This window comes from Clarias gariepinus, chromosome 18, assembly GCF_024256425.1.
Source record: "Clarias gariepinus isolate MV-2021 ecotype Netherlands chromosome 18, CGAR_prim_01v2, whole genome shotgun sequence".
In the NCBI taxonomy this organism is placed as follows: domain Eukaryota; kingdom Metazoa; phylum Chordata; class Actinopteri; order Siluriformes; family Clariidae; genus Clarias; species Clarias gariepinus.
Genome location: NC_071117.1, coordinates 22,164,768 through 22,187,976, shown reverse-complemented (window position 1 = coordinate 22,187,976; position 23,209 = coordinate 22,164,768). Strand labels below are relative to the sequence as shown.

The 23,209-nt window shown below is 36.6% G+C and overlaps 1 protein-coding gene across 1 annotated transcript; it reads right to left on the bottom strand.

The window, feature by feature from the left end:
- Positions 1–773: 773 nt before the first annotated feature.
- On the bottom strand, positions 774–14,094 carry knstrn (kinetochore localized astrin (SPAG5) binding protein). Its single transcript, XM_053477233.1, has 8 exons — positions 13,962–14,094; positions 13,722–13,840; positions 13,585–13,611; positions 13,399–13,498; positions 8,825–8,939; positions 5,404–5,465; positions 1,279–1,353; positions 774–1,195 (listed from the first exon to the last, which is right to left on the bottom strand). The coding sequence occupies exons 2-8, from the start codon at positions 13,826–13,828 to the stop codon at positions 1,064–1,066; spliced, it is 618 nt and encodes a 205-aa protein (XP_053333208.1). The 5' UTR covers positions 13,829–13,840; positions 13,962–14,094; the 3' UTR covers positions 774–1,063.
- Between the last annotated feature and the right edge of the window lie 9,115 nt (positions 14,095–23,209).

Sequence of the window (23,209 nt, the reverse complement as noted above, 5' to 3'; positions counted from 1 at the left end):
TTCACTGTACTAAAATGACCCCCACAGTCACCAGATCTCAACCCAATAGAGCAGCTTTGGGATGTGGTGGAACGAGAGCTTCGTGCCCTGGATGTGCATCCCACAAATCTCCATCAACTGCAAGATGCTATCCTATCAATATGTTTTTTTTCCTACTCACTTTTTGTCATGACATGTAAATTACGCGATGATATCATTTAGCAACTTCTACTGACTTTTAGTCTTTTACTTTTAGACTTTTTTGGAGTTGGCAACACTGCTGACTCCATATCTCACATGCTAAAGACCATCACCATGATTGGCTGTGTACATGTGGAGTACTGGATTTGTTGTAGTTAGGCCAAAAAGTTAAAGGAAGAAGAAAAAAAAAAGGTTCTCTCACGCAACTGCAAATAGTTAATTTTAAATGATTATCTGTGCAAAACTCACTCATGGTTGTGAACAGTCTAAACACAGACTGATTAGATTGGAAAAGATCATCTGTTAGCTTAAATTCTCCATCAGAGACTGAAAATTGCCTGAATCCCTCTGATCGGTCCTAAAAAATGATTAGGAGGCGCAGCTGGCAAAATGTATAGATAAACTGTGGCAAGCTGATTAACTGTGTCAAATTTGAGATGGAATGAAAAGAAGGGGGAAAAAAAGAAGAACAGAGAAGGAAAAAAGAAGCAGTGTATGTGTGTGTGTGTGTGTAAGTGTATAAAAGTAAGAACCATCCAAATAACATTGGTTTGGAGCAGTGAAGACAAACAAAGTAAAAGCAAAGGCAAAACAAAAATTACCAATATATTTTCAGCAACTTAAATAATGCACAATTTATTTGTGATTTTGTAGCTAATACATATAAAGCTTTATTATTTTCCTCCACACTGACTATACAAAATTATTTGTGGGGAAGTTTGATACAAGTTGAACAGGATATCACATACAGTTAAGCAGGAGATAGTATTACTAAGACAAGCCTAATTTATTTGTAGTACTTTTTATTTAAAAAGAATGAGCACAAAATTTTTTATTTATGAAATAACCATCTAATTCCTTCTCCTATCAAAAACTGTATTTTTCACTCTATCAGCAGCCTCTCTGCATCCTCCAGTGCTTTCTCCATGTTTTCTGCATACATACAAAATGATTCCCGCTCCTTGTGAAGCTTTTCTCTGGCTCCTTTAAGACTTCTCATGGTGTTCTGCACCTCCTAGAACCACAGATTTATGAGAAAGTGACTAATGCATACAACAAAGCTTTTATGCATATAGAAGACTGAATACTGCAACTTACTGTTAAATGTGTTCTGTGCTCGTTTGTAAAATCTTCAAACTGCTTCAGCTCGGTTAAAAGGTTTTGGGAAACAGTCTGTAAAAAAAAAAAAAAAAGAAAAAAAGATAAATAAAATAAAAAAAAATTCAAATACTATACAATACAATTTCTTCAAATACTTGCCAAAACATTTCATTCGTAAGTGTGCTCTTAACAAAAATAAATAAAGATAAATAACAAACATTATAAAATTAATAAATAAAATCCATTAAGAGAAAAAAAATTAGGTCATTTATTCATATTGGAAAATACTTGTACGAGCACTAAATAAAAATAAAAAACAATGATTTGCAACAGGCCAACACTGTGATGTAGAAATAGTATTTTAAAATGTAATACATAGAGTATACATTTATAAGATTTTTCTTTATCCACACAAAAGATGAAAATAGTCAATCTGTGCTAATTACTGAACTCTCATCATTTAGGCAGCAATTAGTCTGGATAACATCTTGTCGATACACTGATCAACCATTATGTTAAAATCACTGACAAGTGAAATGAAAAACATTGATTATTTTGATACTGTGAAACCTGTCCAGATATGAGATACACACCAATCGATCAGCCACAACATGACCAACACAACATGCCCAGTATTATGTAGGTTCCCCTTGTGCCACAAAGGTACAGCTCTGGTTGTGCAGAATTACTTTATATATAGTTAAAGTTTTATAGTGATATTTTTTTTTTCACCCCAAAGCCAATTGACAATCACATTGACTTTTCACTTAACAATTCATTATCAAAAAGCTTCAGCTGAGGTTGTAATTCCTTCGGCAGCTGAGGAAGTTCTACCTGCCACAGGAGCTGCTCTGTCAGGCTTGGCTAAGCTTCAAAATCACTTATCAAAGGACATTTGGACTGCTGAAAGGATTTTTAGTTTTCCCCTGCCCACACTTCAAGAACTGTATATATTCAGAGTGAAGGAAATGGCTCAGAAAATCACTTTGGACTTCTCGCATCCAAGCCATCTTCTCCTTGAACTTTTGCCATCTGGTCAGACAGCCAGACACAAGAACAGTTTCTTCTACATCGTGAACAGTTAAATGTTCTCGCCACTATGTAATAAAAAATAAAGCCAATATTAATATGTACAATATATGCAATACTGAGCAATACCACTGATATTTATAAATAAGGATTTTTGTGTGGTGGTGTTCTCTCTAGAAGCTTGTCATTAAAACAAATTGCTTGTGCCAAGGTAATTTGGAAATAAAGCACTTTCTGATTAACGTAGTAATTGTGATCAACAGTCAAAAACAACCAGAGAATCTGTGTCAAACTTTTTAAGTGATTTAACTTCTATTCAATTCAATTTTTTTTATATAGCGCTTTTAACAATGGTCATTGTCTCAAAGCAGCTTCACAAAAATGAAAAGAAAATTTACGGAAGTGTGTATGTGTGAGAAAAATGTGTATAAAGTGGTAACTTATGTCATTGGCAATTCCTGGCCAAAGAAGTCAAAAGTGGGAAGCATAAAGATATGTGATGGACATTGGAGCGATAGAAGAGGGTCATGTGGTCTGATGAGTCCAGATTGACCCTATTCCAGTGCAATGGGTGCATCAGGGTAAGAAGGTAAGCGCACAAAGCTATGCACCCACCATGCATAGTGTACAAGCCTCTGGAGGCAATGTGATGATCTGGGATTGCTTCAGTTGGTTAGGTCTAGGATTAGTAATGTGGTAAAAAGTCAGCTGACGACCTGAATGTACTGAATGACTAGGTTATTACACATATGGAGTTTATCCATCCTGATTTCACAGGCATATTACTTATATATACAGTGGAACCTCGGATGATGAGTAACGCGGATTGCGAGTGTTCCGCAAGACGAGCAAAGATTTTTAATAAATTTTTACTTTGAAAATTAGTCAAAGTTTACGAGTACAGAGAAGCGTCACGTGCTTACAACTAAGCCAATGTTTTTTCTCTCTCTTTTGCTGTAGGATTGTGGGTAATCGTCTCCCCTGCTGGGTTTAAGTGCGCATCTCTTACTGGAATAATCAACCACGTGTGTGTGTGTGTGTGTGTGTGTGTGTGTGTGTAAAACATATTTTATTTTGTGTTTGTAAGCATGTGTGTACAGTGCGCGTGTATTGTATATAAAACATGTGTGCGCCCGTATAAAGCAAAATAAAGTCTCATTAGAAAGTTAAAAATCCATTTTCTCTCTTCCTCTCTGTATCAGCCTGTTGTGCGTGTATGTAATTTGACACCGTGCTCCTTCACACATACCAACACACACATACTCCCTCGCCTTTGCAAACCCCCTACCACCCCCTCATCCTCCTCTCTGCTTCCCACACACACATAGACGCGCACACTCTGCCTTACACAGAAACTCTGCTCTGTCGTGATTCTTTTCTAAGGTAAAGTGCAGGTTCGTTTTTTTTTTTTACTTAACAGCAGTAATTCCGTTAGTATGCGCTCATGCAAGTGTGATTATCGATATTCCTTGTTAATTTTTTTGATAAAACAGTCTCTTCATTATTGTGTGCGCGCACACACATACATATACACAAATATATAAAAAATAGTTATATATGTGTGTGTATATATATATATATATATATATATATATATATATATATTCTTATTCGAATAAGAACATGAACGTTTCAGAAGGGTCAAATTTTTGCCCAGCTTCAAACAAAGAAATCAACAGTCTTTGTTTTTCTTTGTCGACTGATGTGGTCAGGCAAAAAAAAAAAAAAAAAAAAAGTTTTCAAGCCCAAAGAAAGGCTTTTCTCCCAATTGCTTTGCCTACAACCTTAAAATGCTACAAATATGCCATTACATTCCTAAGAGAATACATTACTTATAAGGCAATATGAATTCCAAAAAAAAAAAAAAAAAAAATGTAAACAGCCAGAGAAAAAGTTAAATTGTGCTCCAGGGCTGGATGATGGGTCGATAGATGCGCCCTTCCAACCAATCTAGTTATATTTAGTCACTTTTAATCTCTTTTACTGCAGTGACATTGTTATGGCTCACATCTGCTCTCCAGTTCATTCAGTAAATTCAAGTTTACAAAAACTGGCCAAAATAGCGTTGCCATTTCAGGAGGGTCAAATTATTGTATTGTAATATTTATTATAAGGACAACCACCAAGAACCCTTCAACACATTATATATTCCTGGAAGCATACTGCTGAAGCATCAACTTGTGTAAGACATTTTGTCCGAAATTTTTTTTTTTTAAATAAAAAAATGACAGGAGACCACATTAACGCTTTGTGAGGTTACATGGTAAAAATAATAATTAAAAATATAACAGTAAAAACCTGCTGTTTAATAGTTAAAGTAAAGGCATTTTTATATACACACACAATGTGTGATGAGAACTCACAGGATTGGCATTAAACTTGTTAGTGAGACTCATCAGGAAAAAAAGGCTTCAATTTGATAGGAAGCATAAAGATTGGACATTGGAGCAATGAAAAAATGTCATGTGGTCTGATGAGTCCAGACTTGGCTGAAGACCTGAGCATATTATAAGACTAAAATTGTGAAATGGTGGTTCTAATAGCATGAGCAATCACACATGAACTAGTCACCCCAACGTGTGCCCTAATTAAAGCCTACAGTAACTGAATGAAATCATTCAAAGTGTGTAATTTTGTTCTTTATTATTATTATTATTTATTTATTTATTTATTTTTTTTGGGGGGGGGGGGGGGGTATGTTAAACAGCGAATCCAGTGAAGTAATGTGTTTAGAATTAATGTGAATGAACAAATCTACATGAATACATTATTTGGTTTTTATTTTGAAAAATAGTGATCACAAAAATTGTGCACATTATTGGCACAAACAAACATCAAGAGGAAATGCCATGTTCTGAATTTTTTAATCTTTTGCAACTGTCCTGACAATTTTCATACCACCATTAACCAGCTTTTAATAAAACAGCTGAACCAATATCTATATGTAAACATTAGCTGACAAACACTTGTCTTAAGAATATCATTAATGATTCACTTTATAATAAAAAGGTATCAATAAAAAAATAGCACATAATTCAGTATCAAGTATAAATAAATGAAGCAAACAAATACATAAATAAATAAATAAATTACCATGACTTCTTTTCTTTGTCCTGCCCTCTGTTCTGCTGCTTCACCAAATTTCTCCCCTGAAACTGAATACAGATTTAAGTGGATTAATGCATAATTGGATAAAAATTAGGGATGCACCGAAATTTCGGCCGCCGAAACGTAAGAAAGCGCCGAAAATAAAAGCCGAAATTGTCGCCACGTCTCTCCCATCCTCCCGTCTCGTTTGCGCTGTCATTACGCATCAAACACGGAGTATGTCGGCGGTTTGGAAGCACTTGGAAGCAAGTTTTGTTATTGTTAAACAGCCTTATTACTGTTATTTATTATCAATAAAAGTTTGATTGCTTAATTAATTTGTAGTTTTTTTAATACAAACAAAAAGAAAATATTTTTTAAAAGTGTCTTTCTTTTGAGCAGTAGCTTCTTTTATTAAATGAAAGCTTTAAGTCCATAGTGATATAAAACTCATGTGACTGTAGACTGGGACACTAGTGTTCCAGCACCTTTAATTTCATGACAGACCTGTGTCTTGGTGGTTCCTAACCAACCAACCCAACTTTGGTTGTTTAGAAATGGTTCCAAGAAACATTGCCGACCTATGCAAAGTTACCATCTTCAATCTCAGATCTGTACTGAACTCCTTGGACTATGCCATTGTATGGTGTGTTTGTCAATCCAATAGGTGCTGTCACACAAACTAACAGGAAGTTGAGAAGCCTTGGAGGACTTTCAAAAACATAAAATTAATAATAATCGATGTGGTTTCATTTATGGTTTCGATCCTGTATGTATACAGTAATTATGACCCTGTGCTGCAATCAGAAAACGCAAAATAACTGAAATCGTGTGCTCCTTATTCTTGGGTTTTTCTTCTATTAAAAATGTATGACTTACAATCATTTTTAACCGAAAACAAAAAACACAGTTTTAAGAAATTATTATAAGGCCAGGTATTATTTATAATAAGTGCATATAAATTTTTGACCACAACTGTAGCTGAATAAGGTAAGCTGGTAGCAGGGAAAACACTAAAATGTTTATGTGTAGGGTTTCTTGTCGGCCTACACTCAAAAAAATGAACATGGCTACCTGTTACATGTACTAAAATGTAATATGTGTTTTGTACATAATAATTTCATGTTTTCAAGATGAACATGAATAAATTATGTTGTATTTACATGAAATTCAACAACTTAACATGTATTAGATTTAATCATGTTGAGATAAACCAGAGAGATCTTGTCACTATGAAAACCGGAAATAGCAAAACCGGAAATATCGCGAGAAGAGAACACAGCGTGTTGAGAAGACAAACGTTTGGCGGGCGTGTGGAAAAGGTAAGCAGGAATTAATTCCCGTCTTTTTAAATAGAAACCAAATACTGAACATAAATGTCACCTGCTGTTCAGCGATGTTTAGTCACGTTATTTTGGTTTAAGCTATTTCTTGTATTTTTAATCACACTTAAAATCCCGACGGTTATATGCGCGTGCTTAATCTGCGGTTCGGTTCTGGTTTCGGTCTGTTCTCATGAGTTGTGAAGCGAGAGGAAGAAAGTATAAATATTGTTCATTTGATAAATTAAGTATCATGAATTTTAATTGAATCTATCTCTGTATTTTTTCACAGGAGTTTGTGAGTGAAAGTGTCCTGTCTGCATCTGACTTCAGGAGTTTCCTGACCAACCGTCTCTAACGGTCATATTTAAAAGTCATAACGAACAGTTATAAATTACAAAACTTTCTGTTGGTGTTAATTTTTTTTTTCTATGATTAATACTTATTTGTGGTGTTTTATGTTTTGTACATCTTTTTAAATTGAGACCTCATTTGTAAGTTGCTGCTGGTGTAAAATAAAAATCTCTGTCTATCCCGTTTGTCTTCTGCTTCCTTCCTTCACAGAATTCTGTTGACCAGGGCTTGAAATTTAAATTTACTTGAGTTAGATCAACTTAATTTACAACTGAAAAATGTGTTGTACCAACGCTATTCATTAATGTTAACAGTATTAAATTATGTTGGACGCAGCTGTAGTAAATAAGTTAAATGAACCTAATAAAATTAATTTGACTGAACCTAAGAACATTAAGTTGGGCCAACAAAATTGCTTAACGCTAAGAGAAAGCCATTAAATCAGGTGTAAATTCTTTCCATAATTTAATTACGTTCATTCAACAAGTTATTTTTTTGAGTGTAGGGAGTGCGCTTACTCACAATTTCGACTGAGAACACAGCCATGAATAAAAAATATTACAAAAAAATTCTCTGAGAGCAAATTCTCCTAACCAGCCAAGAACAGTTTGGTGATGAACAATGCCTTTTCCAGCATGATGGATCATCTCGCCATAAGGCAAAAAAAATAATTAAGTGGCTCGGGGAACAAAACATCAAAAGGTTGGGTCCATGGCCAGGAAAGTCCTCAGATGTTACTCCCATTAAGAAGTTGTGGTCAATCTTTCAGGGGTGGTGGACAAACAAAAACCCAAAAATTCTGACAAACTCCAAGCATTGATTATACAACATAGGGCTGCCATCAGTCAGGAAGTGGCCAGGGCAAATTGCAGAGGTCTTAAAAAACTTCCTCGTTTGTCAGAATATTGCAAATCTCGACTCTTTGCATAAACAATGTCCAGGGTTCAAAGCCTAGCACCACCAAGCTGCCAATGTTAAGACATTAAGTAATGTACTTTAACCCTAAATCTGTTTCAGGGCAACTAATCTCTACTTCATCTCATGCTTTTATGTAAAGCTGAATGCAGCATTACTCTTTAACCAAAACAAACCTTGGAAATTAAATCCAAACAGGCCAAGATGTGTAGAACACAATAAACAACTGAAGCACTACTCCTGTTTATTTGCTCCTTACTGTGCAGTTCCTACATTTTCATTTTATCCAGTTATGGACTATACAAGTAGCAAGCTATATCATACTGCATATCGTACTGTGTATGACTGTGTATGTGACAAATAAAATTTGAATTTGAATGTGAAGATTAGGCTATCTGTCAAGATCTTCCAAGTGCCAGACAAGTGACTTCTGCCTTGTTCTGGTGTTCCTTATGATGCAATGAATGTGGATATCCCCGAAAATTGGTATCATCAGATATGGATATACAGTAGCTGAAAATAAAATCTTTCTGAACACGATTACTTTAGGTAAAAGAGTTAAAGGTGCTGTGGTGACAGACTCCTCTGTAAACTTGGTGGTCACTAAGCTAGGGTCTTAACAAAGAACTTTGTGAATCAATTTATTGGGTTTGCATCACACCTGTTCAAAAGGCATCACCATTATGTTCATACCACTAATATGCTTCATTAATAGTTAAGTGACCAAACTTTAGTATGCATGTTAATAAATAGTAATATGGTGGATATAAGATGTGTACTATAGTGACTTGTGACATAAACATCATGCTTTAGTTCATTAAAACAAAAAATGTTACCTGGATCAAGGTTTTCTGCAATAAGTAGTACATGACAGTCTCTAAGATGTTTTTTAATTTCAGTGTTGTTTTCTTGAAGATCACCACAGCGTTGTTCTAATACAGACACACTTTCCTACACAGAGAAAACAAAACAACTAATAAAAGGCAAAAAAGTCCAAGTATACAATCAGAAAAGATCTTCATGTCTATTTAATTTTGTTATGTTACAGCCATGTTCCTTACAGAAATGCTTGGAATAACAATAATTAAATTTATATATATATATATATAAAATATTAAATAGTTTATATATATATATATATATATATATATATATATATATATATACACACACACACACATACACAGTGGGGTAAAAAAAAGGATTTAGTCAGCCACCCAATTGTGCCCCCTAAAAAGATGAGAGAGGCCCATAATTTTTATCATAAGTATACCTCAGCTATGAGAGACAAGAAAAAAAAAATCCAGAAAATCACATTGTAGGATTTTTAAAGAATTTATTTCTAAATTATGGTGGAAAATAAGTATTTGGTCAATAATTAAATTTTATTTTAATACTTTGTTATAAACCCTTTGTTGGCAATGACAAAGGTCAAACGTTTTCTGTAAGTTCTCACAAAGTTTTCACACACTGTTGCTGGTATTTTGGCCCATTCCTGTTGATGTTTTGGGGCTGTCGCTGGGCAGCCAGATCTGGAGACAGGCTAGGCCACTCCAGGACCTTGGAATGCTTCTTACAAAGCCACTAGTTTGTTGCCCAGGCATTGTGTTTGGGATCATTGTCATGCTTGATGACCCAGCCACGTTTTATCTTAAATGCCCTTGCAGGACAGACAGTCAGGCACAAAAACAGTTTTTTCCCCAGGCAATCTCCCTCATGAACAGTTAAACATCATTCTAACTGTCAATAAATATTTGTGCAATATTGTGTACAGTACCACAGTGCAATATACTGTATAATACCACAAATTTCAGATATTTATATAACTTATTTAAAAGTATCTCACATCCTACTCAATTTGATGTCAACCCCCTTTTTTTGTGTCATGCCGTTTTTCTTTTCGTTTGTCTTTTGTTCTGGAAGCTCTGTCACTAAAACAAATTCCTTGTACGTGCAAGCGTACTTGGCAATAAAACTCTGAGTTTCTGATGGACAGAGGTTCATTCAAAATCTCACGATACGGGGGCGCTCTTGCATGGCAATGGAGTAGGACATGTTTGGCTTGTGCTCTCGCCGAACTCTTCTTTATTCTCTTCTTTAGCGCTTTATTTTACAAAACACTATATAAAATTTGATATGATTTTCACTTTGAAATATTGTGAAAATTAATATGCGGGTCAATGGTGGAAAAACTACACAAATATAAATACAACGCATCAACCAACAATAGGCCCAATGTCGCCTTGTCTTCGTGCTCCACCATCGCCCAGTCTGGAGCAACACCAGACCCTCCAGGGAGTCCAGAGAAAATCAGAGATTCTTCGCTCATTAAAAGAAGATATCTCGGCAGTAATTTAGACTGAACTAAAAAATGCGCTTGTCGATGATTTCAGTGCCCCTAAAAACGAGATACAATCCGTTAAAAAGTAAATTATAAATAATGCGGCAGTTTCACTCCGAAATAAAACAAATGAAAATCATGATACAAAAGGTGGAAAGCGGCCCATCAACGTGGTCAATATCAAGAACAACATTATATCAAGAAGCACATTATCCCCGCAGAGGATTGAAAATTATGCAAACACTTAACTTCTATCCGTCTATACCGTTTTCCAGCCTAGGCCACCCTTCAGTGGAACAGTGACCTTTTTGTTTGCATTGTTTTTAGCTCCTCCCAGAGGGCGTAGAAGGTACTATTCAGCAATGAGCAGGAGACTTTCTACAGATAATTCTGACACAACAATATTTACTTAATAGTTTCACTGCTGATGGAAACATCACTGATTCTATTATTAATGTACGGTTAAGGTTTCTTTCTCTACTTTTTATTCATTTTACTGTTGTTATTATTTCATTATATCTTTTAATTAATAATATAGCTCTGCCTCAATTGTGAGCTTGGATTTATGAATTACTCAATATGTATGATTCAACACCCTTAGATTTATTCAGAAATAAATGGGAGACAGATTTAGATGAACCAATTTCAGAGAAAATCAGGCACAAAATGATACGGGGAATTCTCTCATCATCCAGTTGCTTTAGACATGCTGTAATACAATTTAAGATTGTGCATCATCTACATTGGTCAAAAGTTAGACTTTCTAAGATTAAAACTGATATAGACACCACATGTGACAGATGCAGGCAGGCTCCTGCAACTCTGCTGTATGTATTCTGGACTTGTCCGAGACTCTCCATGTTTTGGACAAATGTTTTTGGAGACTTTTTCTATAATATTTGGAGAGATAGTAGAGCCATCTACATTTATTGCATTGTTTGGTGTGCCCCCAGAAAACACTAGTTTTAACCAAAGGAAAATTAAAATATTGGCCTTCTGTTCCCTTTTTGGCTAGGAGATTAATTTTGACTTTGAGTTAAAAAAAGATCCTGATCCACCAACATTGGATAAGGGAAGTGATGTACTGCCTTAAACTGGAGAAAAATTAGGTAAACAGTTAGAGGGTCTACTGGCATATTTTATAATATTTGGCTTACAAGTTAAGTCTTTCTTAACTTTTGCTGAGGGCATGAACTCAGATAATATTGTACTGTAAAGAAAGGGTGTGGGGAAGATTACTTATTTTATTTTAATTTTTTATGGACATCGGATTGTTATGGCATCCTTGTGTTTGTCTGGTGTTGGAGGGATGGGGGTTTGGTTTTGTGTTTTTTCTGTACAGTTAAAAAAAAAAAAAAAAAAAAAAAAAACTTTGATCAAGAAATCTCACGATACATGGCCCCATTTATTCTTTCCTTTACACGGACTGGTTGTCCTGGTCCCTTTGCAGAACAACAGCCCCAAAGCATAATGTTTTCACTTCCAATGTAGGTATGGTGTTCTTTGGATGCAACTCATCATTCTTTCTCCTTCAAATACAAATTTCTATTTTGGTTTCATCTGACCATATGACATTCTCCCAATCCTCTTCTGGATCATCCAAATGCTCTCTACCAAACTTCGCAAGGGCCTGGACATGTACTGGCTTAAGCAGGGGGACACACGTCTGGCACTGCAGGATTTGAGTTCCTGGCGGCGCAGTGTGTTACTGAGTGTAGTCTTTGTTACTTTGGTCCCAGCTCTCTGCAGGTCATTCACTAGGTCCCACCGTGTGGTTCTGGGATTTTTACCCACAGTTCTTGTGATCTTTTTAACCCCCGGGGTAAGATTGAGGGAGATTATCAGTGGTCTTGTATGTCTTCCATTTTAATAATTGCTCCCACAGTTGATTTCTTCACAACAAGCTGCTTACCTATTGCAGATTCAGTCTTCCTAGCCTGATGCAGGTCTACAATTTTGTCTCTGGTGTCCTTCTACAGCTCTTTGGTTTTGGCCATAGTGAAGTTTGGAATGTGACTGTTTGAGGTTGTGGACAGGTGTCTTTTTTACAGATGCCATTATTACAGGTAACGAGTGGAGGACAGAGGAGTCTCTTAAAGAAGAAGTTACAGGTCTGTGAGAGACAGAAATCTTGCTTGTTTGTAGGTGACCAAATACTTATTCTACCGAGGAATTTACCAATGAATTCTTTAAAAATCCTACAATGTGATTTTCTGGATTTTTTATTATTATTTTGTCTCTTATGGTTGCAGTATACCTATGATGAAAATTACAGGCCTGGCTCGCAATCTCCACTCCAGTTCATTCCAAAGGTGCTCGATGGGGTAGAGGTCACAGGGCTCTGTGTGGGCCAGTCAAGTTCTTCTACACTAAAAACCATGTCTTGTTGGAATAAAAAAGGACCCCAAACTGTTGCCACAAAATTGGAAGCACAGCATTGTCAAAAATGTCTTCGTATGCTGAAGCTTGCAAACCAATCTTCATATGAAGATTTCCCTCCCTGGGAATAAGTGGCCTGAACCTGAGTTGAAACACCTAAATTCAATAATTTACAGGTCTGGCCAATTATTTTTAGTGTCCATACAGTGTACTGTACGTTAGTGAGGACCAGACTTTATTTAATTGTCATTTAGGCACTGATAAACAAACAGACAGACAGATAAACAACCTAGCATGAAAGAAGGCAACACTATCTTTTTGCCATGAATGTGTGTAAAAGTGACCTTTATGTTTTTTATATTTTAACTCATTTAATAAAACTTTCTACAAACAAACATTTGGATCCTCAGAAAACTTTCAAGTTCATATTTTTAGTAACTTAAAAAATAATACTAAAACTTTATTAAATCGTTTAAGAGTTTTTAAGAAATCTTTTAGGTTATTTCATAGAGACAACATTTTAATAAATAGGGTGCAAATATAACTGTAAGGATATACATTAGTAATGCCATTAACGGAGCTTAACAATTTTACCAGCTGTACCACAACATTTCTACATAAAAATGCAACATGCTGTTACAGTATTGTCGTATGCTGTGATTGAACTCTTGAGCAACTAATGAACTTTACCTTCAAATCTGTAACCTGTTTCTGCAAATCTTCATTCATCAGCACCAAGAGCCGATTTTGTTCTTTTACATCACTCTGGAATCCGAATCTCACTGAGGGGCTAAAACATGAATTCATCCATTATCAGCATGAATACAGAAATCACTTTGCTAAACATATTTATGATCCTTTTTTTGATCTGCTCACCCTTTAAGACTTTTGCCTGGGTTCTTCCTGAAAAAGAATTACAGTTCACCATTACACAGACTGCAGTGTGTTAGTGACAAATAAACTCCTGGAAAACAAACCTCATACACAAACTAATATAATCTCTCACTACTCACCTGATCAGAGTCTCAGGTTCAGGCCTGGTGTTAACTTTCTTACATGCTAAGTTAGGATGTGAGGGAATCGCTGTGTCTTTACCCAGAGCTCTGTCCGCTCTCTTCATAATGCCTGAGGACTAAATGTCAATTCACACACTGAAGATAAACACACAAAGCTAACCGCTGCTCATACACTGCTGAGACTGCACACAGTATGTAATGGAATCAGAATTAACTCTTATTAAACTGAGAACTTACCGAATAAACAGACCGCGTTAAACTAATCCAGAAATACACTCAACCCTCAGCGCGGTAAGCGTTCAAAATATTTGCGTCACTTCCGTCAACTTCTTCTTCTTCTTGAGTACTTAGTCGTTAACGCTGGGCGGGCCGTGTCATGCCGCTCAAAGTAAAAAAAAAAAAAAAGCAAGGAGCGCATGCGTGGGAATAGTTACGTCATTTTCATAATCGGGGTGCTTTCAAAAAAAATTGTGAAGGAGGATAAATATTTGATAATAAATGTAATCTTTATAATTGCTTATTATAATCAATTTTTTTTGTAATAAATGTAAATTTAATGATAGTTTATCTTCATCATGTATTGAAAAATCAAATACATTTAAGACATATATTTAAAAAGTATTAAGTTATTAAAGTATTAATAATTTTATTTTTTTTAATTCAAAGCTTTTACAATTTTGTATTTATTTGTGCCAGACGGAATACATTTCTAGTTTCTTTTTCTGGCGCTCCTTTACAGTGTTTTTCCTAAATTGTATTTATTATTGTTGTTGTTCTTCTTCTTGTTGTTATTATATTTTTGGCGATGTATTATTATTTATTTTATTAATCTTCTGTTGTTGGTGGTGGTGGTGTTTTATCAATGTACTGCTCCTTTTATTCTCCCTGGCTACTATATGTGGTTTGCATTGTATGTTGTTGCTTTCAGCAAAATAAAATAAATAAATTAAAAAAAAAAAACGTTTTTCCAGAAGATCCTCGAGGCTATAAAACTGTAAACTATGGATTTAACCAGATGACACCGAATTCTTATAACCAATCATAACACAGAAGGCGGAGTTTGTCGAAAAGGTTTGTTTTAATTTTAAATCTATCTAATTGCAGATGTACTGCAATATAAAATATATATATGATCTGAAAAAAAAACCCGATTCGAACTGCGGATCAGTCTCAATCTCAGCTGATTCTCTACGATTCTCTCTGATTCCCTCTCTGCGTGTTACTGATGCACCGCGGCTTTAGCATTTACATTTACATTTACATTTAGGCATTTGGCAGACGCTCTTATCCAGAGCGACTTACAAAAAGTGCTTTAATGTTTACAACATTGGATACATACTTACACTGGGTTAACTAGGTTAATAACTAAGTACCATTAGTCCAACACATCTGAGTTTTTATTTTATTTTATTTTATTTATTTTTTTTGGGGGGGGGTTAGTCCAAATACTGGAGAAACAGATGCGTCTTGAGTCGTCGTTTAAAGATAGTCAAAGTCTCTGATGTACGGACATCTAGAGGAAGTTCATTCCACCACCTAGGTGCCAGAACAGAAAAGAGCCTGGATGAATGCCGCCCTCGATCCCTGAGAGATGGTGGGATGAGGCGAGCAGTGCTGGAGGATCGGAGGGAACGTGGTGCAGTTCGTGGTGTAATTAGCGCAGAGAGGTAAGTGGGTGCTGGGCCATTTTTAGCTTTGTAGGCAAGCATCAGTGTTTTGAATTTGATGCGGGCAGCTACAGGAAGCCAGTGCAGGGAGCGGAGGAGTGGGGTGGTGTGGGAAAACTTGGGAAGGTTAAAAACGAGTCGTGCTGCTGCATTCTGGATCAGTTGCAGAGGACGAATCGTGGACAAAGGCAGGCCTGCCAGGAGCGAGTTGCAGTAGTCCAGTCTTGAAATAACGAGGGACTGAACAAGCACCTGAGTAGCCTGTGAAGAAAGAAATGGGCGAATTCTTCTGATATTGTAAAGAAGAAATCGACAAGAGCGAGTAAGGTTAGCGATGTGTGGGGAAAATGACAGATGATTGTCCACGGTTACCCCAAGATTGCGGGCAGTGGTTGAGGGAGTGATTTGGTTGTTGTCCATGGATATCACAAGGTCTTGACCTGGAGATGAGTCACAAGGGATAAACAACAGTTCGGTTTTACTGAGATTAAGCTTCAGCTGATGAGCAGCCATCCAAAAAGAGATGTCTGCCAGACATGCTGAGATCCGGGTGGAAACCTGAGTGTCAGAGGGAGGAAAGGAGAGAACAAGTTGAGTGTCGTCTGCATAACAGTGGTATGAGAATCCATGCGATAATATGACCTTACCAAGAGACCGGGTATAGAGGGAGAACAGAAGAGGACCAAGTACTGAGCCCTGCGGGACACCAGTAGAGAGTCTACGTGGGGCAGATGTAGATCCCCTCCATGTTACCTCATATGACCTTTCTTTTAGGTAAGAAGCAAACCATTGCCACGCTGTTCCACAAATTCCAAGGCTTGTAAGAATAGATAATAGAATCTTGTGGTTCACGGTGTCAAATGCAGCTGACAGGTCCAGGAGGATGAGGACAGATGAAAGTTTAGCAGATTAGCAGTTTAGCACTAAGCAGTATGGCGCCAGCGTGTGCGCGTCCTGTCTCAGCGTGTGCGCGTCTGCCATATTGGAGTGGTCAAGATCCACCATCAAACAAATCCAGTGTGATGAAGAGATACAGACTTCTCTACAAAATCACCTGTAATTTGCTCAACTCGGAATCGACTTTGGTGAAATTTGGTTAGTTATAAATGTGACAGTGGAAAATAAAAGTGGAAATAAATTGAGTTACTGAGGGCAGATCTAATCAGGTCTACTTTATGTAAAGCATCATCCTTATAAATAGCCACACCTTCATCTGTGACATGCAGGCTCTGATCTATGGAGAGGCATCATCATGATTTATTTAGAATGTTTACCTTCTGTGATTTCCTCTAAAACTGTAGATTTATTAATCTATTATATTCTTATAAGGCTTCTGGTTGCATCCACACACACAAAGACACATGTGAAAAGTCCACTTCTGCTAGTTGGACAGTTGTCATTTTACAAAAATGCAGCTAATACAGTATGGTTAATCTCACATCAAATAGTTTCACCATAATAAATCATTATATGACAATGTCATTTTATAATTACATTATTATATAATTATATGTAGTGTGGTATCATGTGAAATTGTAGTATCATTATGCGCAAAGTCCTTCCCTGTAACAACTTGGGCAGTGATCTTCAGGAAACTTTGACTAAACAAGTCTACAGTCTCTGGACTGTGGGAGGAAACCGGAGTACCTGAGGGGAAACCCACCAAGCACAGGTAGAGCATGCAAACTCTATTTACTGTACACAGAGGCGAGAATTAAACCTGGACCCTGGAGGTGCAAGGGGACAGTGCTAACCACTACACCACTGTGCCGCCCAGTAAAAATCACATCTGTGTTTAATTATGTGTGTGTGTTAAACATTTACACACACACACACACACACACACAGAGAGACACAGTGTACTGTAGGAAACCACTTGTTAATGAGACTTATCAGAAAAAAGCTTCAATTTGCAAGGAAACATAAATATTGGACTTTGGGGCAATGGAAAAAGGGCATGTGGTCTGATGAGTCCAGATTGACCCTATACCATGTATTATGTATAGTACCTACTGTAAAAGCAGTGTTTAGTTTAGTTTTGTTTTGTTTTTCTTTCCTGGTGGCACAGGCATATTCCAGGACAACAGTACAAAGACTCACCAGGCTTAAACTGTGAAGGAGTCACTTCCTGACCTTAACCTCATTGAAAGTCTTTGGGATGTTCTAAAGATGTCTTTATTGCACTGAGTACCGAGCTTTGTTATTTTTATGGAACCAACCAAATTGCTTTGATAGCATCAAGTATCGAAAAGTGCCTTGTCAAAATTTCACCCAGAAACAGATAGATAGATGGATAGATAGATTATAGATAGATTATAATAAAGAAAGGGGAGGCATTCTTGAAACATCATGTGCAGGTGTTTTTCTTCTTTTCTCTGATTATTAGTGGGCTTACTGTGTGTAGACAGAGACATGCACTGACACTCTCTCGCTGCTCAGCACTTGGTTACTGGTCTTCTGCAAAGTCCAAATTAAATTTTCTTAAAAACTACCAAATATACCGACATCTGTATACCAGTGCTATTTGAACATTTCCATTTTGTAGATCAGAGCTGATATCAGAATGCTCCTTTGGTTCAAATCTATTTTCCGTTCTTTATCTAAGTTTTCACATCCATTTGCGCCTTCAGAAAGCAACAAAACAAAAATCATTTCCTTCCGTTCCTGGCTGCCATCTGGTTTGTTTGTACAGTAAACGCTATCTGGCTCAAGCTCTCAGCCTCGTCTTCCCACACAGATGTCACACAACATGGCGACTGGCTTTCCAAACATAATAAAACTCAGTGCAAATTTCTACATTTACATTTGGATTACTAGTTAATAAAATTAGGCACCCCTGTTATTTATGCAAAGAAAAACGTACACAACTACATCATTCTTTTGAAAAATGATTATATTGTGACACATGGCTGGGGCTGTTTGATATTTCTACTCAGAGCTTTTTGCCCTTTTGTAGTCACCTGGGAAAGGGTGGGTTTGTTTTAGAGTCTTGTTCCTCTCATGTTTCCTTCCTCATGTTTCATGACTCTGACTTGCTCTCTAGAGATTTAAATCTTAGTCCAGATTTGTGTAAAGTCTATTTTTGAAAACACACACTTATACAAACAGATTTAAATCTATTGAATTAGATTGAATTAATGAACATGACCTGTACCTGTTTTGATTAAAGTTTCTGTCTTGAGTAAGCTGCCAGCAGTGACGAGGATTGTTAGCTAGGCTACAGAAATAACTGCGTAAATGTGTTACCTAATTTAAATCCGGCAGCTGTCCTCCACATGCCATTCCTTACATAAGGATCTCCAAAGTATTTCAGTAGTTTATTATATGTCATGTGGGGCAGTTTGTAATTATAATTGACTGCTAGCAAATCATGTTCTTTCCCCTAAAAAAACAAGACCATAAACTATTCAAAAGGTCAGGTATCCTTAAAATGTCAAAGACAACTGTGGATGTGGACCAGAGTATGGACATGTATTCAAATTTGTGACAGAATGAATGCTGAGAGAATATAAATAAGGCATTTAAAACTTTGCATTTTAGCATTTTTGATTTTATTTTATTTTAAATAAATGTATATAAGGCTCAGGATTGTGCAGTATAGAGTGCTGTGTCCTTTATTCAGCACAGCCTAGGCAATATAATGAATAGAATAATAGAATTATACAGTGTATAACATACATTATTTCACCTTTTCCCTCATGAACCCTCACAGCTGAGTACAATAATCATCCTCACACTGCTCACAGCCGCTCAAACTGGATTTAGAAGTACTCAACAACTTAAAACATATGGTCAGTATTCACTGGCAATATACATAAATGGTAACACTGTCAGAATTGTTATAGGTAAAATAATAACCCCTATCATAGAGAAGATATTTTCACATTCTACACACTTACTACACTACTGGCATTTAAAAAGTAAATAGAACAATGAGTTATTTTATGAGTTATTGTTTTGTACAGTAGAATTTAGCAATCTTATAGTTGTTATGGATATAGATAGGTATGTTTGTAGATAATTAGATAGAATACTTTATTAACCCCACAAACAAGTCAGTTTACAAGTAAAAAACAAGATACAAACAAGGTGTGCAAGGTTAGGGCTACAGTTACTGTACATTTAAAATTACTCTGAAAAAATTTACAAAAGAGGATATCTAAAAGTGCGGTCAGGGAGGTAATCTAACAGTTGTACATTAAGGTGCTTTCATGCGACAATAACAGTTTTCATATTAACCGGGAATGCACTGATCCTAAGGACATGATCATATGTATAGTACAAGTGGATCATTTAAATTCCTGTACATTAATTGAACTCAGTGAGATATTGATGGCTTATTAATAAAAAGAATGAATGGACATGATCATATTATTGCAGTCAAGTGTAAAATGTAAGAAAGGTTAATTAAGGTGTATCCCTGAGATATTATATATAATCAAGTATAACAAGCCCAAGTAAAATATAACAAGCCCACACGCAGCAGTGTCTGGAGGTAACATATTCTGCATAAGGAGTTAGGAAGACTAAAAGTTTTTTTCATATTGGTTCAACCTGTAAACAGCATTCATGAATTTTTTATCAATAATGCAGTAAACACATAGGCATGTACACTCACCTAAAAGATTATTAGGAACACCTGTTCCTTTTTTCATTAATGCTAATGCTTTTTAATTATTGCTAATCTAATTAACCAATCACATGGCAGTTGCTTCAATGCATTTAGGGGTGTGGTCCTGGTCAAGACAAACTCCTGAACTCCAAACTGAATGTCAGAATGGGAAAAAAGTGATTTAAGCAATTTTGAGGGTGGCATGGTTGTTGGTGCCAGGCGGGTCGGTCTGAGTATTTCACGATCTGCTCAGTTACTGGGATTTTCATGCACAACCATTTCTAGGGTTTACAAAGAATGGTGTGAAAAGGGAAAAACATTCAGTATGCGGCAGTCCTGTGGGCGAAAATGCCTTGTTGATGCTAGAGGTCAGAGGAGAACGGGCCGACTGATTCAAGCTGATAGAAAAGCAACTTTGACTGAAATAACCACTCGTTACAACCGAGGTATGCAGCAAAGCATTTGTGAAGACACAACATGCACAACCTTGAGGCGGATGGGCTACAACAGCAGAAGACCCCACCGGGTACCACTCATCTCCACTACAAATAGGAAAAAGAGGCTACAATTTGCACGAGCTCACCCAAATTGGACAGATGAAGACTGGAAAAATGTTGCCTGGTCTGATGAGTCTCGATTTCTGTTGAGATATTCAAATGGTAGAGTTAGAATTTGGCGTAAACAGAATGAGAACATGGATCCATCATGCCTTGTTACCACTGTGCAGGCTGGTGGTGGTGTAATGGTGTGGGGGATGTTTTTACATTCAGGCCCCTTAGTGCCAATTGGGCATCGTTTAAATACCTAGGGCTACCTGAGCATTGTTTCTGACCATGTCCATCCCTTTATGACCACCATGTACCCATCCTCTGATGGCTACTTCCAGCAGGATAATGCACCATGTCACAAAGCTCGAATCATTTCAAATTGGTTTCTTGAACATGACAATCAGTTCACTGTACTAAAATGGCCCCCACAGTCACCAGATCTCAACCAAATAGAGCATCTTTGGGATGTAGTGGAACGGGAGCTTCGTGCCCTGGATGTGCATCCCACAAATCTTTATCAATTGCAAGATGCTATCCTATCAATATGGGCCAACATTTCTAAAGAATGCTTTCAGCACCTTGTTGAATCGATGCCACATAGAATTAAGGCAGTTCTGAAGGCGAAAGGGGGTCAAACACTGTATTAGTATGGTGTTCCTAATAATCCTTTAGGTGAGTGTACAATCTGAATAACAAAACTGCTTTTTATTTAATTTAAGCAAGTAAATCACCAAACACTACCTGAACCTACCTGAACACTCATGATAGCAGAACAAAAAGTTACAGGGGCAGTGGAGTGATGGAAAATTTCATTTAACAATAAAAGATAACATTGTTCTCTTGGACAGATAAAAAAAAAATAATAATAATAATAAAACAGGTTTGCCAAATTCACCTGGGCAGCAGTTCTGCACAGGGAAATTTCAAATGTAAATGTGGCATCCAGGATTGTCACCTCATAATGGTTATTTCAGCATGAAAATGTGGCATGACCTAAAATGTTTCAAAATCCTGTCAAACCAACTGTGAACATTACAGTGTAGGTCAATGCAGTACATTGCTCTTCCCAGTCACCAGCTCTCAATCCAATACAGTACTTGGAACAGAGTACAATTGGAAAATCAGACAAGTCTGAAGTATAGATATGATGCAATCATGTTAGCATAGTGCACAATGCTAAAGCAATACTTCCACCCCCTTATGGAATCAATGCACGAAGCTCCACTTGCAGCATGAACAGACACATTGTGTCACAGAGGGTTTAGCAGCTTACACACACACACAATATGCACAGAAGCCCACTGGGAAATTTGCCTTTCCCTACTAGAGTACTGACAAAGAAAATATAAGTTTACATATTTCACTTATGCAAGTTTGTCACTTTCTGTAAATGTTGCCATTTTGAACTCAAAATAGGTTGGTTTTGCCATTTGTGCAGCTCTGATGAGTTTCTAAAATGGCGAAGGTCTGGGTCCCCGAGGACAGTCATAGGGAATACAATGAGAACCTTGATTTCAGAGTTGGCTTCTGTCCCAGGTTAGTCGAGATGGAAGAGAGCTACGTGTGGGTTTGTTTGTTTGAAAAAATGCTACCTGTCAAAAAGCTGTTCTGGGCAAATGCAGAATACATTTTGCCACTCAATGTTTAAGTGTAGCAATGCTAAAACATGAATGCTTGCATTGCTACACTCAAACAAGATAATAATCTTACAGTAGTGTTCTGACAATAATGAGCCAGTAATGATGTAAATCGATAAGCCAGGAACTGTTAATTAGGCTAGCAAATTCTGGCCATAAGAATTTGGATGTGATGTGAACATTATTTGTTATAATTTTAGCTTGCGTAATGTATTCCTAATTGAATTAAATGAAATTAAATTTTATTTGTACAAAGCTTTTAACAGTTGTCATTGTCACAAAGCAGCTTTACAAGGTCAAAGGAAATTAGGGAAACGAGGATGAAATGTGTAAGAAAATATGTATAAATCAAAATGATCTGATGAACAAGCCCAGGACGACAGTGGCAAGGAAAAACCTTCTGAGATGGCAATAAGAAACCTCAAGAGGAACCAGACTCAACAGGGAACCCACCCTCATTTGGGTGATAACAGATAGCAGATGTTAGGTGGCTGGAAGTTAGAGTCAACTTTTGTTATTGGCTCAAAGTACAAAACTGTAGAAAATTCCAGTTTCTTCTAAATTCTTTAGCGACTGAAGAGGGGCGTCCATGGTGCACAAGGGGCGTCCATGTATAACTTTGGTGATGTTGGGGATGTGGGACTAATCGTTTAACATTAATAACATTAACATTATAACAATAATTACAACATAAGTTGAGCTCCTCAGCCAAAGTGCCACCTTTTATCAACATTTATTATTCTATTTTTCTTTTTAAGATAAATGTTTGGAACAAGATAAAACCTTTGCCAATAACTTGCAGATTGAGTGATCAGAGGTGGCAACTTTTTCGGAGGAAAAAGCCCAAGCCCTGTCTGTGAATTAAAGAAACAGCAGTTGCAATAGCTGTAAAGAACCAAACCTACATTAAAGTGGATTTGCATCTTTGTCACCTTTTTTTACCCCTGATGATTTTGCATCTATTATATATGTAATCTGTTTAGAACAGAATCTTTTCAATCCAATTTGCATTTAATTCTAT